Source organism: Jaculus jaculus, chromosome 2, assembly GCF_020740685.1.
Source record: "Jaculus jaculus isolate mJacJac1 chromosome 2, mJacJac1.mat.Y.cur, whole genome shotgun sequence".
Taxonomy (NCBI): domain Eukaryota; kingdom Metazoa; phylum Chordata; class Mammalia; order Rodentia; family Dipodidae; genus Jaculus; species Jaculus jaculus.
In genome coordinates, this window is record NC_059103.1 from 138426022 (window position 1) to 138440258 (window position 14237).

Below are 14237 nucleotides of genomic sequence, written 5' to 3' on the forward strand. Positions count from 1 at the left end.
TTTTATTTGTAATATTCATCATTGCATTATCAATAATATTCATGTTTCATATTCCAGATTAAATCTAATGAAGGAAGTTATGGCTTTGGGCTGGAAGACAAAAATAAAGTTCCAATAATAAAGTTGGTAGAAAGGGGGTCTAATGCTGAGGTAATGTAAATTAGCATTATCATTCAGATATTTTGTTATGTTTTGTGAATATAAAAGTCTCAGATTGCAATCAGTTGCTGGCAGGGTATCTGCATTTTTTTTTTTTAAGGTAGCTTTGGGATTTCTGGCAGTGTGTCAGTGATAATTGGGGCTGGGACAGTCATAGTACTTCAGAGAACTACAGCTCTGATCATCTTGAGTTCCTAGGAGGCAAGTAGCACATTCTGTGTCCCTGCCCTGGAATTTCCATTATCATTGTTTCCAACCTGGGGCTCTATGGGGCTGATTGACATTATTCGATTTCACAAGGCTTTTACACAGAGAAATCTTCTGATCACTCCTTCCTTAGGAAATATTTATTTAATAATAGTTATATGCTAGGCAGTGTTCTAAGGATTGGGCACAGCAATAGACAAAGGCCAAAAGTCCCCCATCCTTATGAAGCCTACTTTCCAGCCCAGGTATTTCAGGCCTCAAGTCTCTTCACTTTGCTACTGGGCTTGAAAGATACTTGATATTTTATCATATTTATTTATTTATTTGAGAGAGAGAGATAGAAAGAAAGAATGGACATACCAGGGCCTTCAGCCACTGCAGACTTACTCCAGATGCATCACTCCCTTGTGGGCATGTGCAGCATTGTACTCTTGCCTCGCTGCATCTGGCTTGTGTGGGACCTAGAGATTTGAACATGAGTTCTCAGGCTTTGCAAGGAAATGCCTTGACTGCTAAGCTATCTCTCCAGCCCAAGATATTAATATTTAAGCAAACATCTTGGTATTCTAAGCTCTAATAAAGAATATTAGAATTACAGAAATGGAATTAATGTACACAAGTAGAATTTACATTTGAATCTACTTTTAGTTATTAGTAACTTCTGCTAATGCACAGCATCTTTTTACCATAAAAATTCATGCAAATAAACTTGGCATTCTTTACACTAAATGTAATATAGACTAAATACACACACAAAGGGTTGAAACTCTCTGAGTTAAAAGTATATAGCTTGAAAACACAGTAAAGGGTAATAAACAGGTGTTTAACCCTACTTTAAAGAGCAAAAGTTAACAGTAACAAGAGAGCGTCTGGGAGAGTGAAATGCCAAGAAGGAAAGAGGGAGAATTTCAACAAAGCTGTATAATCAAATTCATACTAATCCAAAGAGAATATTGTTTCATGCAGTGTTCTGTTATTTGAATTTGTGTAAAACTATTGCACATGTCTTTAAAATGTCAGAACCTATAAGCATTGAACCTTTACAGATTCATCTTTTATAAGAACCTAAAATCTCTATTAAATTATCATATGAAATTATTTTTTTGTCACTTTTCTCACAGATGGCTGGTATGGAAGTTGGGAAGAAGATTTTTTCTATTAATGGTGACCTAGTTTTTATGAGACCTTTCCATGAAGTGGACTGTTTCCTGAAATCATGCTTAAACAGCAGAAAGCCTCTAAGGGTTCTTGTGAGCACAAAACCAAGGGAGTAAGTGGATTTATTTTTGTGAGATCTAAAATATGTTCCATAGATAAGCAAAATAGAAAATACAAACTACAAAGTAACCATTTAGAATTAAGCACTCCATATCTATAGCACTTAAAATCCATAACACTGAAACTTCAAAAAATTACTAATACAGTGCTTCAGATGATAGGGAAAACTGTGCTGCTTCTGGTGGTAAGTGTTGGCTGCCTAAATTCCATGGATCATTAGAAATAATGTTCTCAGCCAGGTGTGGTGGTGCACGCTTTTAATCCAAGCACTTGGAAAGCAAAGGCAGGAGGATTGCTGTGAGTTGGAGACCACCCTGAGACTATATAGTGAATTCCAAGTCAGCCTGAGGTAGAGTGAGACCTTACCTTGAAAAACCCAAAATAAATAAATAAATAAGAAAGAAGAAATAATGTTCTCCTCTTCCAGTCCAAATTTTTCTGTCCTGTGTTAGATCGAGTTTTACTATTAGTGAATAAGCTAGCAGAACACTTGATACTAAAGAATAAAGCGATACCTGTTTAGCTATAAGAATTTTTGGTGCAAAAGTGTGATTAGACACACTTCAGCATACAATTTAGTGTTCATATGACATGAGACGAAGTCTAAAAGATACTCCATGATTGTACATACTTGGCAAGATACCCATGCTTTTAAATAAAGGAAACAAACAAACAAACAAAAAACCTCTTGATCTTTCATCTGTCTACCTAAGATAATAAAAATATGTGTGCTTGTGTTATTCAGCCCTACATCATTATGAGAGATTGTCTGAGAAAAACTTCAAAGAGTAGCAGTTTGTTTCTTTTTTTGTTTCATGGTTTTAGACGTTTCTGTTCATCATGGAGGTAGGAGAACATAAGTTTCTCACCTAACAACAGTCAGGAAGCAGAGAGAGGGAACAAGATGGAATCTAAGGATAAGGTATATCCTTCAAAGGATTGCTCCATTCACCTACTACTTACAACTGGGCATTATCCCCAATAGCCTAACAGCTATGTTCTCGTCAATGGGTTATTCAACTAGGAACCTCATGATAGTTCCACTCTCTTCAACACATTAGCCTTTTGGGGGAACACTTCATACTTGAATCATAATAATACTTATTATGGAAAAACAAGAAAGATATTTTCTGAAGGAAGACATTTTCTTTTAATGTTACCACACAGACATAGCCACTTCTGTTTGTAAACCACTGTTACATATAGAACACAACCATGCTCTATATACTTGTGTAAACTTAAAACATATTGTAATGAACTTGACAGTCACTGTCTTTTTTTTCTGTAATTCATTGTCACTAGTTTTAATATGGCTGTGTGGTATTTGCCATGAATTATTTCACCAACCAACAGAACATGTGAATGTACTATATCAGAATAGTTCTTTAAAATTTACTTGTATTATTTTTCTGTAACAGTAAGCAACTTACTTTAACTTAATTCATTTTAAGATAAATGAAAGCTATTGTTTCACAGACAAGATTTGAAATTTTAATTATATATCATAAATGAATATATGTGTAGTATTATTTGACTTAAAAGTATTTTATATATAAATACTATATATACATATGTATTGCATGAAGTATATACTCTATGTACATTTATTATATAAATACTATGCATTCAGAAATAGTTAGGTGCACTATGCATAGTTTGAGTCAGAATGCAGTGTAATTGGATAGATTGTCCCCAGTACTTCCCTTTGTGACAATATTAAATCCTTAAGATGGATGGATGCTTTAACTTGTACCAGCCATTTACCAAGTGACCTGAAAGAATGAGTGACTCATTAATAAAGTTACTAATTCATAAACACCAGGCTAGAGGGCAGCAAAGAACCACAGCACGGTCTTCCCTCTAAATGAAATAAGATCCGTTCCTACATCTTTATCCCATCCTGCATAGATAAAGGCTATCTCAGCTGCCTAGCTCCACTTTGAGGATACTCTGAAAGGAATGTAAAGTAGCCTTCCAATGCAACCATTAGAAATCATGCCCTCCAAATAACCCCTGGTTTGACCCCACAGCAAATGGTCTGCTGACACAGACATTCAACAGTTAAAACACTGTGATGGGGCTGGAGGGATGGCTTAGTGGTTAAAGTGCTTGCCTGCAAAGCCAAATGACCCAGGTTCGATTCCCCAGGACCCATGTAAGCCAGATGTACAAGGTGGTGCATGCATCTGGAGTTTGTTTGCAGTGGCTGGAGTCCCTGGAATGCCCATTTCCTCTCTCTTTTTCTGACCCTCTCTGATATATAAATAAACAAATAAAATTGAAAAGACTATTATGAGAACAATGTCAACACTAAATGTAGAAGGGACATTTCCAAGCTTCAGAGCTGGACCCCGTGTATGCCCATTTCCTCTCTCTTTTTCTGACCCTCTCTCAGATATATAAATAAACAAATAAAATTGAAAAGACTATTATGAGAACAATGTCAACACTAAATGTAGAAGGGACATTTCCAAGCTTCAGAGCTGGACCCCGTGTATGCCCATTTCCTCTCTCTTTTTCTGACCCTCTCTCAGATATATAAATAAACAAATAAAAATTGAAAAGACTATTATGAGAACAATGTCAACACTAAATGTAGAAGGGACATTTCCAAGCTTCAGAGCTGGACCCCGTGTCTTCTGACACTGCTCCAGTCCTTGCTGCTCAGTGCCTGGAACCTGAAGTTCAAGCCCCTTTCCTCCACTTACCAAGTAATTTGTCACTTCTCAGTTCTCATCCATGAGATGGCACAACAGTGCTGTGCCACAGAGCTCTTAGGTCTTGATCTAAGTCTTGATTTGTTAGTTGGGAAGGCAGTTAACACATGGTTAGTACTCATTGGTGGTGTTGGTGCTCTTGACTGCCTTCTCATTTCATTTCATTCTATCACTTCCTTATTGCATTAGAGAATTTGTCTTCTTTATGGAGCTGGGGAGGTGGCTCAGCAGTTAAAGGCACTTGCTTGCCAAGCCTGATGGTCCGGGTTCAATTCCCTAGTACTCATGTAAAGCCAGATGCACAGTGTCTAGAGTCCTTTTGCAGTGACTAGAGGTCTTGTCACACTCATTGTAACTCTCCTTATCTCTCTCTCCTTGTCAATAATAATGACTAAAATATTTTAAAAACTTTTATAAATATAGAATACTATTTTTTTATTTTAATGTACTTTAAATGTGTAACTTTCCCCTTATGTTTTCCCAGTATTATGAATTCATTACAACACACACATGTCTTTTTGTTTAAGAGGCTGTTTGGTGATAATGGTCACAAAAATCTACCTACACTAAGAATAAAGAGCAAGTATGGAGTATAATACTTTAATAATTTCACAAGATATAAATAGGATAGTAACGTTTTTAATTTGGGAAATTGTAAATCACATTTGTTATTCCATGTGGATTTTTCTCTACAATTCAGTTGGTACCCATTAAAGAACAATTCTCATCAAATAGAACTCTCATATTTGTAAGTACATACTTGGCAGAGTTTCTTGTGCACTGTCTGGTATTAGCCAGCATCATTAGCCTCTACCTGCTGAGTGCTAGTGGACACTCCCAACATCAGTGATGAAGAGCAAACATGTCCTTAGAGCTAGTACCCTGGCAGGCAGTCAGTATTATCACTCATGCTTATCGGTTAGCTTATAGTAAGTATGATGAAAGCACTTTCAACCTCAGCATTTACATTGAAAAGTTAATATCTAAATTGACATCAATGGATAGTTTTTCTTTCATCACATATTTCTGATGTATAAAACATCGGAAGTTTCATTGAACACTTTGACACATAAAGATATTGTAAAGACTTACTTTATTCTCAGCATTTGCTGACACATCACTGCCTAATAAGGCTGAATTTGTTACTTTTTCCTTTGTCACTGTGGCAAAACACCTGACATGATTTCTGTGTTTCCCAACCGCTGCTATTTGGCCCCGTGTGCTCATGCAGAACGTCACGATGGGAGAAGCACATGGCTCAGACTGTCTTCATCACCTCTTGGAAGATGAAAAACAGAGATCAGTCAATACTTCACTCAGTCATGGAAGATACAGTCCCTGACAACATACCCTCAGTGACCTTCCTCAAACTAGGTCCCTCCTTCAATCAGGCATTACCTTGCAATTACCACACCATATGGATCCATTTAGATGAGCGCTCTCACAAACCACTTCCCGCAAACCCATCAGCTAGCCACTGCGTCTGCATGAGCCTGTGGGTCCATGTCATGTTGAAGCCATCAGGAAGGCATTTTCAGTCTTTGTGATAGCTTTGGTTCCTCCCCACCAGAAATTGACCTGAAAGTAAGAAGTGATGACACAGGGCTTTCTCCTGGGTGGATTCTTGCTATTCTAAGTAAGGCAACATTTCTCATAAACTTCATAAAGTGCATTGGCTACAGTGGGCTGTTCATTGTGCAGGTTTGGCAGAGTAGGTGTTAGCATCTTGGAAGGCCATCTCTGCTCTCTCCAATTCATTTTGTCTTAAATAGCACCGACCTTCTCTAGCCCAGGTACCTAGCACCATCTGGGGACCATCTGTAGGCAGACTCATAGGGCATGAGGCCTCAGGAAGAACTGTATGGAAGTTTCTGTCAGGGTGCTCATGGTTTTTAAAAGACTGTCTTGTAACATTAGCAGCATCCTGTTTGGGAGAAAAGGCTAACATATGAGAGGTAAACAAAACAGAATTTTCTTTTGAGTCTAGCTGTATGTTCCACTTGATAACATCAAGGAATTTTCCAAAAGGCTATTTCATAGATTTGTTAAGATACTTATTTTCTCCTGGACATAGGTCATTCCTCTTGTATGAGTTTAACTCTTATTTTAATAAACAATGTGCCCTTTTATTCCACCAGGAAAACTTGTTCTCAAAAGATAATTTTATTAAAAGAATTCCACTGTTTACACTAAAATGGATCTCATGGTGCTGTATTTTGTTAAGAAATTTTGCTAAGGGATGGGAAGATTGCTCAAAGGCTAGAGGTGCTTGCTTATAAAACCTGCCTACCTGGGTTTGATTCCCCATGTAAGCAAAGACACAAAAAATAGAATTGGTGATGTGTCTGGTGTTCATGTAGAATAGCAAATTACTGAGATTCCTTCTTCCCCCTGCACATACAAGCAAATAAACAAATAAAAATATTTTGCTAAGATAAAATAATAATTTTAAAGATTACAGAGGGGTCAGCCTCACATAGCAATATTAGACAGATAGGAAGACCTTGCTCAGAAAGGTTGAGAAGCTGCTCTTGTTGCTCATGTCGAAGTGACCGTAACTCACCATGCCTGGAAGCTAGGGCTAGCTCAGCCACAGTGGCCTCTCATTCCTAAGCAGAAGCAGGGTCGGCCTCCTGTTTCACGGACACTAGAATGTGTAATTACTTCTTCTTCCCCACCCCCATCTCTCGTTGTTACTGAATGCTTATACGTCTTTGATGGACACTGGACACTGTAACTGTATTCCTTTCAAAGGAAGTAAACACAGCCCTGTACACCAAAGAATTATGTCATTAAGGATAAAGTATATAGTGGTTCTTTGACCTCTGTTCTACATATATGCAAATCACTCTAAGATGTATAACTACTTTGCAATAGCAAGTTCAAGCTTCCCCAGAACAGACAACTCACATTTTTTTTTTAATTTTTTATTTATTTATTTGAGAGCGACAGAAACAGAGAGAAAGACAGATAGAGGGAGAGAGAGAGAATGGGAGTGCCAGGGCTTCCAGCCTCTGCAAACGAACTCCAGACGCGTGCGCCCCCTTGTGCATCTGGCTAACGTGGGACCTGGGGAACCAAGCCTCGAACCGGGGTCCTTAGGCTTCACAGGCAAGCGCTTAACCATCTCTCCAGCCCCAGACAACTCACATTTTTAAGCTGAATGCCTGCCTAGAGAGTGTTGGAGGCTACAGTGCCAGGCTCTGCCCTCAAGCCTGAATGTAGCCTGGGGCTTTCTGGAGTGTTCTAGTTACACAGTCTTTCTCAAGTGGCCTCCAGCAGCTGGGTATAACTTCATAGTCTGTCCAGCATGCCTTTCAATGGCTGTTGATGTGTATTTTATAATTAATTCTTCCTTTGTAAAAAAAAAAAATGTTTCTTGGGTATCAGGTGCTCTCCATCAAAATTGATTGCACTGTGTTCATTTCATTTTATTTGTAATTGCAATTTGTTATACTTATTTTATGGTTATGATGTTCCAGTCTATATAGTGTTCTTTGTTATGTTGCAGTGACAACTTGAATGTCCTTCATTAGTTTGCCATGGCAGCTGACTTATGTTCTCATTCCATTCTGTGTGGATTCACTGGAAATACTTCTTTTCTTATTCAGGCTTACCTTTTGATGTATGATTCTTTTTGAATTGTATTTACATAAACCCTATAGTTAATCATATTCTTACACTATTTTGATGGAGTGTTTGACAACTCTGTCCTTTATAATTTGTTCTTTGATGAAGTTTCCACCATGTAGAAATGCATGGGCTCATATTTAGTATCGTTCTTTACAATGAAATTTCACAAGGTAACCATTTTTTTTCTGTGGTAGTGAACTAAAGAGAGGAGCTTCCATTTTAGAGAAGATCCTGGCTTGGTACCATAGAGGGCAGTGTACCAGAAGCTTTTCCTTTAATCCACATCCACACTGTGAGAAAGGAGTCTACATGGTGCCATCATTCTGTGGCAGTTTCTGGGACACTATCTGCTTAGAAAACAGCTGAATGAGAATTCACAGCCAGTATAGCTGTGCCTATTGCCAGTTCCTCTTCCAGAATATGTTGTGTAATGACTGTGTCCAATTTAGAAACTATAATGCATGCCTGCTCTGTGCCTGTGTGAGGGTAAGGACCATGTTGTCTCTAAGGGCGTCCAGCTCACTGTCCTTTCCTTGGTAGCCCGTCAGTATGTATATATTGCCAGGATGAGCGAAGGCATAGATGATTAACATTTTAACAACTGTAGCATTTAAAATTCTTCTTGCCTTCATTTCGGATTGTTTTATAGGACAGTGAAAATCCCAGATTCAGCTGATGGGCTTGGCTTTCAGATCCGAGGATTTGGACCTTCTGTTGTGCATGCAGTGGGGAGAGGTAAGAAGCCCATGTGCATGGGAAACTGTTCCAGCTTGCTTTATCTGTTTTTGTAAATAGAGTCGCGCTTAAAATATGCAGGAGCATGCTGTTATGGATTTTTTCCATTTACTGTATTAATTTGGCAAAATCTACAAACATTAATTTTTTAAAAAATTAAAAAATTCCAACTGTTGCCTGGTGTGGCGGTACACTCCTTTAATCCCAGCACTCAGGAGACAGAGGTAGGAGGATCACCGTGAGTTTGAGGCCACCCTGAGACTACATAGTGAATTCCAGGTCATCCTGGGCTAGAGTGAGACCCTACCTCAAAAAACCAAAACAAGTTCTGGAGAGATGGCTTAACGGTTAAGGCTCTTGCCTGCAAAGCCAAAGGGCCTCAGTTAGATTCCCCAGAACCCACATAAGCCAGATGCACAAGGTGGCGCATGTGTCTGGAGTTCATTTGCAGTGCCTGGAGGCCCTGGCATGCCCATTCTGTCTCTCTCTCTCCCTCTGTCTCTGTCTCTCTGTCATGAATGAATGAATGAATAAGTAAATAAATAAATAAACCAAAACAAAAGAAAAAAATTCACTGTTGTGGTGGCTCATTTCTGTGAGTCTAATATTCAGGAGGTTGAGGCAGGAAGATTACTGTGAGTTCAAGAATGAGACTTTTTCTCAAAACATCTAAAGTAAAACACTCTAAAGCATATTTATCGCTGTTAAAACTTTGATTAATAAACAACTCTCTTGGGGGCTGAAGGGATAGTTAAGTTGGCAACTTGCTTGCTATGCAAGTAGGAGGCCTAAGTTGAGATATCCAGCACCCTGTTTCAAAGATAAGCCTGGGAGTGGGCTGGAAAGATTGCTCAGAGGTTAAGGCACTTGCCTGCAAAGCCTAAGGACTTATGTTCGACTCTCTAGGTCCCATGTAATCTAGCCACACACAGTAACACAGGCCCATAAGGTTGCATATGTGCACAAGGGGCATATGTGTCTGGAGTTCAACTGTGGTGGTTGGAGGCCCTGGCATATCAATTTTCTCTTTTCTTGCTTACTTTATCATATTAAAACAAAGGTCAGTCTGTTGGGCTTGCTTCAAAAAAGAAAAAAAAAAAAAAAAAAAAAAAAAAAAAAAAAAAAAAAAGCCCTGTGGACTGGAGAGATGAGTTAGCAGTTAAAAGCACTTCTCTGCAAAGCAAAAGGACACAGGTTCGATTTCCCAGTACCCATGTTAGCCAGCTCTACAAGGAAGCACATGCGTTTGGAGTTTGTTTGCAGTGGCTAGAGGGCTTGGGGTGCCCATTCTCTTTCTCTCTATCTTCCTCAAGTACATTAATAAATAAAATATTAAAAATAATCCAGGATGGGATGGCATACATCTGTAATCTCAATGCTGGGTAGGCCAGAGGTAAACATTGGATGCCTTCCTTTATTGCTCTCCACCTCATTAAAAAAAAAAAATTGTTCATTTTTATTTATTTATTTGAGAGTGACAGAAAGAGAAAGAGGCAGATAGGGAGAGAGAGAGAGAGAGAGGGAGGGAGAGAATGGGTGCGCCAGGGCTTCCAGCCACTGCAAATGAACTCCAGACGTGTGCTCCCCCTTGTGCATCTGGGTAACGTGGGTCCTGGAGAATGGAGCCTTGAACGGGGGGTCCTTAGGCTTCACAGGCAAGTGCTTAACCACTAAGCCATCTCTCCAGCCCCACCTCATTTTTTTTATTTTTTATTTTTATTTATTTATTTATTTTTATTTATTTATTTTAGAGCGACAGACACAGAGAGAAAGACAGATAGAGGGAGAAAGAGAGAATAGGCATGCCAGGGCTTCCAGCCTCTGCAAACGAACTCCAGACGCGTGCGCCCCCTTGTGCATCTGGCTAACGTGGGACCTGGGGAACCGAGCCTCGAACCGGGGTCCTTAGGCTTCACAGGCAAGCGCTTAACCGCTAAGCCATCTCTCCAGCCCCCCCACCTCATTTTTTGAGACAGAGTCTCTCACTTACTTAGAGCTCACCAATGAGGCTGCACCTCTGGCTTCCACACTCATGTGCACCCATGGGAAAAGCCACATTCTTAGGACATTCACACATTCACACACACCACACACATAAGAATGGTGCCCCTGTTTCTATATGCTTCCATTTAAACTAAAAATACAATGAATTTAAGCTTGCCTACCTATAACTTTGTGATAGCAAATGTGTTTTTTTTTGGGGGGGGGTGAGTAGCTAAAAAATGTGACTTCTCTGGCTTCATCATAATCTGTGGGCCTGTATAGCCTGTTGTTATAGAGTTCCTTCGAATAGTCCTCTGAGCACTAGATAAATCATCTCACTATAGAATTCTCTTTAAATTAAATAACTTAAATCAAATCTTGTTATATTTTAAATTCTATTTTAAAGGCAAATACATTACTAACAGCTCTTGTGATATGTACCTTTTGTTTTATATTGCTCCTCATAATAATTGAAGGGCATCACAGATCTCACAGTTCTGCACATAGTAAGAGTAAGGCGCTAGCTGCTGAGCCCAGGAAGCCAAGTGCTTACATAGCAACGAGGGGATTACTGCTTTTATTCTTAATAAGTGTGAAACATCTTAATATAGTCACTCAAAAATTAGGCAGAAATGTTAAGAAAGAGTAGTGCTAGCAGAATAAAGTTTAGATTACAAGCTAACTGTTACATGAATGACAGAAATGAATTATGTCAGCCAGGCATGGTGGCTCACACCTTTCATCCCAACAGAGGTAGGAGGATCACTGTGAGTTCAAGGCCAGCTTGAGACTACATAGTGAATTCCATGTCAGCCTGGGCTAGAGTGAGAGCTTACCTTCCCCTCCACCCCCCAGTCAGGGTCCAGCCCTGGCTTGAAGGAGGGTCCCCAAAGAGAGGTGTGAAAGGGAGTGGTGAAATAATGACTCGAAGTCAAGTTCTGGTGAAGGTGACAGGCTAATGCTGAAGGCAGCTGAGTTTTTCTATCTTCTTCTCTCTGCCTCCTTCTCTCTATTTTTTTTTATTTTTCTCTTTCTATTTTTCTATTTTTTTCTTTTTCTTTTTTTTTTTGTCTTTTTTTCTATTTTCTGTTTTTCCCTGTTTCTATGCTTCCATGCTTCTATATTTCTCTGCTTCTCTGCTGCCACAGCTCTTAGCCTCAGTCTTTTATTTTCTGATCACATCATGCAAGAACAAACTTCAAGAAAGGTACAATTTCACAGAATTCATAGAAACATTTTGTTATTCCTTTTCATCAAACAATCCCATAATTATTCACCTCAAGTAAAGTCATCAGGCCCCTGTAATGATTAACTGATTTTACATTTTCCCCCATGTATGTGCGGTCAAGCACTTGTGATTTCCTGAACTTCTACTTTCAATTACTATATTAAAGGTGAGAGGCAAAACAACCACAAATGGGGCTTCCCATCATTAATCACTGATCCAGTAGATTCATTTATTCTTTAATTATTTATTTTGAATTTTCCTTTTCATGTCCCTCCAATACTTAGACTTTGGTCCCCCCAATTGAACTCTTTCTGACTTCAGTTGTTTTTCTGTAAGGGTTCTTGGTAAAGAGTCATAATTTGTTGCAATTGCCACCATTTAGAAAAATTAGTCACAGAGCAAATTTTACATTGTTCCAGGAGGTTCATTGTTTCCTCCTAAGTGTACTGTACTCCATGCCTGACTTTCTTTAAGGCCTTTAAGGAAAACAATGATCTCCAACCCATTTTCTTGTTTTTCCAATTCTGTGCCAGAGCCTCTTTCAGATACATTGACCATCACTTCACCAACACCAATTTTTACTGGAAAAGTAAACTTAGAGATTGGGACACTAAGTGAAAGACAGAGAAAGACAAACATTATACAGAAAACCACTTATTTCTATAGTGTAGAGAGCCAAAGATGTTTCTCTAGAGGGGCCACATTGGACTTCGAGGAAGAGACAGCTGGGCTGGAACTGTGTCAAGCTGCTCTTCAGCGCTCGATTCCTCGTGATCCTGAAATGGCATGCTTGCCGTCTCCGGCACCCCCGCCCCCCAAATAAAGGAATCAAGTCAAACATGTCTTTTCACCTTTCTTCTCAGATGCACATTGAATGAAATGACGGGGGGAGCCTCATTATCTTATGCCCAGCTGCATCCAGGCCACTGGATTTCAGCCTTGGGTCCACTTAACCACTGTCTTTGCTCTTCCCTGGAGTAGCTGGGGAAATACAGCAAGGCAGCCTGCCCTGGCTCTGGCATCAGAACCTCCTCACTCTCTCTTCCTGGACCTTTGTCTCGAATTCTCCTCCTGTGGCCAAAGATACCCCCCCAGCCCCAAAATTTCTCTTCTGTATGCACATTACAATATCATCATTTAAAAATATATTATGAGAGAGAGAGAGAGAATGGGGATTGAGAGAGGAGCAGATTGAGGGAGAAAGAATGGGCACACCAGGGCCTCCAGCTGCTACAAACAGTTTCCAGATACATGCACCACCTTGTGCATCTGGCTAACATGGGTCTTGGAGAACTGAATCTGGGTCCTTTGACTTTGCAGGCAACTGCCTAACCATTAAGCCATCTCCCCAGCCCAGTATCATCATTGTTAATAACAGTCACAATGTTGTTTCAGTATTCAGGGACATTGTAAACAAAGATAATAAAGCTTATGTTTCTGGCTTTCACACTTTCCTGTTATATATATTTAGGAAATTAGATTGACTAGGCATTTGAAAGGGAAAGTAACTGATTAACATTATAAAGGTTTCTCTGCAATATTTTCCTCAAACTAATTCTCAAGGAGCGGGGAGGCAATGGGAGGGGGGAGGGGGATTCTCTGTTAATCACAGTTTGAATGAGTTAAGACAACAGAAAATTATTGAGAGGGCATTGCTATCCAGACTAGATTTATCAGGAATATCCTTTTTAGGCCTTTGTTAGCGTTTAAAATTCCTCCCATGGTTTTTCATATGATACAGATGAATCTTATTTCTGACAAGTGGGTTTTTTTTTTTTTTTTTTTCCTTTTTGGCAATTTCTTTTGCATTTAAAGGGACAGTGGCCGCAGCAGCTGGTCTTCACCCCGGACAATGTATCATCAAAGTAAACGGAATCAATGTCAGCAAAGAGACGCATGCCAGTGTCATTGCACATGTCACTGCCTGCCGGAAATACAGGCGACCCACGAAGGTACGCCCCTGAGTCTCATCGCACTTGCAGGAAGGCATGGGGTTGGGGCAGGCTAGCACTAGAGATACTTGTGGTTTCTTACTCTAAGTTCCAGTTTATACGCAGTATTATACACCTCACAATTACTGCTTCAACTGAATGACTCATTAGAATTGTTTAAACTGTTGCATTTTATTTGTGTACTATAGTATCCTCCATCTTCCCCTTGGTGCTGAGTGTTGAACTCAGGCCCTCATGCATGTTGAGTAAGTACTTACCTTGGAGGTCATAAGCAAAGTGAATTATCTTCTGAAGCATAACTATTACATGCATAATCCTGTAAGAGAAAATTCTCTCAGGTAACTA

At 39.5% G+C, this 14237-nt stretch overlaps 1 protein-coding gene across 2 annotated transcripts in view; it reads left to right on the forward strand.

Moving 5' to 3' along the window:
• Window positions 1-14237, forward strand: part of Prex2 (phosphatidylinositol-3,4,5-trisphosphate dependent Rac exchange factor 2) — a 318249-nt gene that overhangs the window by 151424 nt on the left and 152588 nt on the right. Inside the window, exons 17-20 of one of the 2 annotated variants that reach the window (XM_045143485.1) lie at window positions 58-150; window positions 1488-1636; window positions 8644-8729; window positions 13756-13892. In XM_045143485.1, coding sequence (XP_044999420.1) covers window positions 58-150; window positions 1488-1636; window positions 8644-8729; window positions 13756-13892 — 465 coding nt within the window. Of the gene's footprint in view, window positions 1-57; window positions 151-1487; window positions 1637-8643; window positions 8730-13755; window positions 13893-14237 lie in introns of those variants that run through there. The other variant, XM_045143486.1, reaches the window with a different exon arrangement.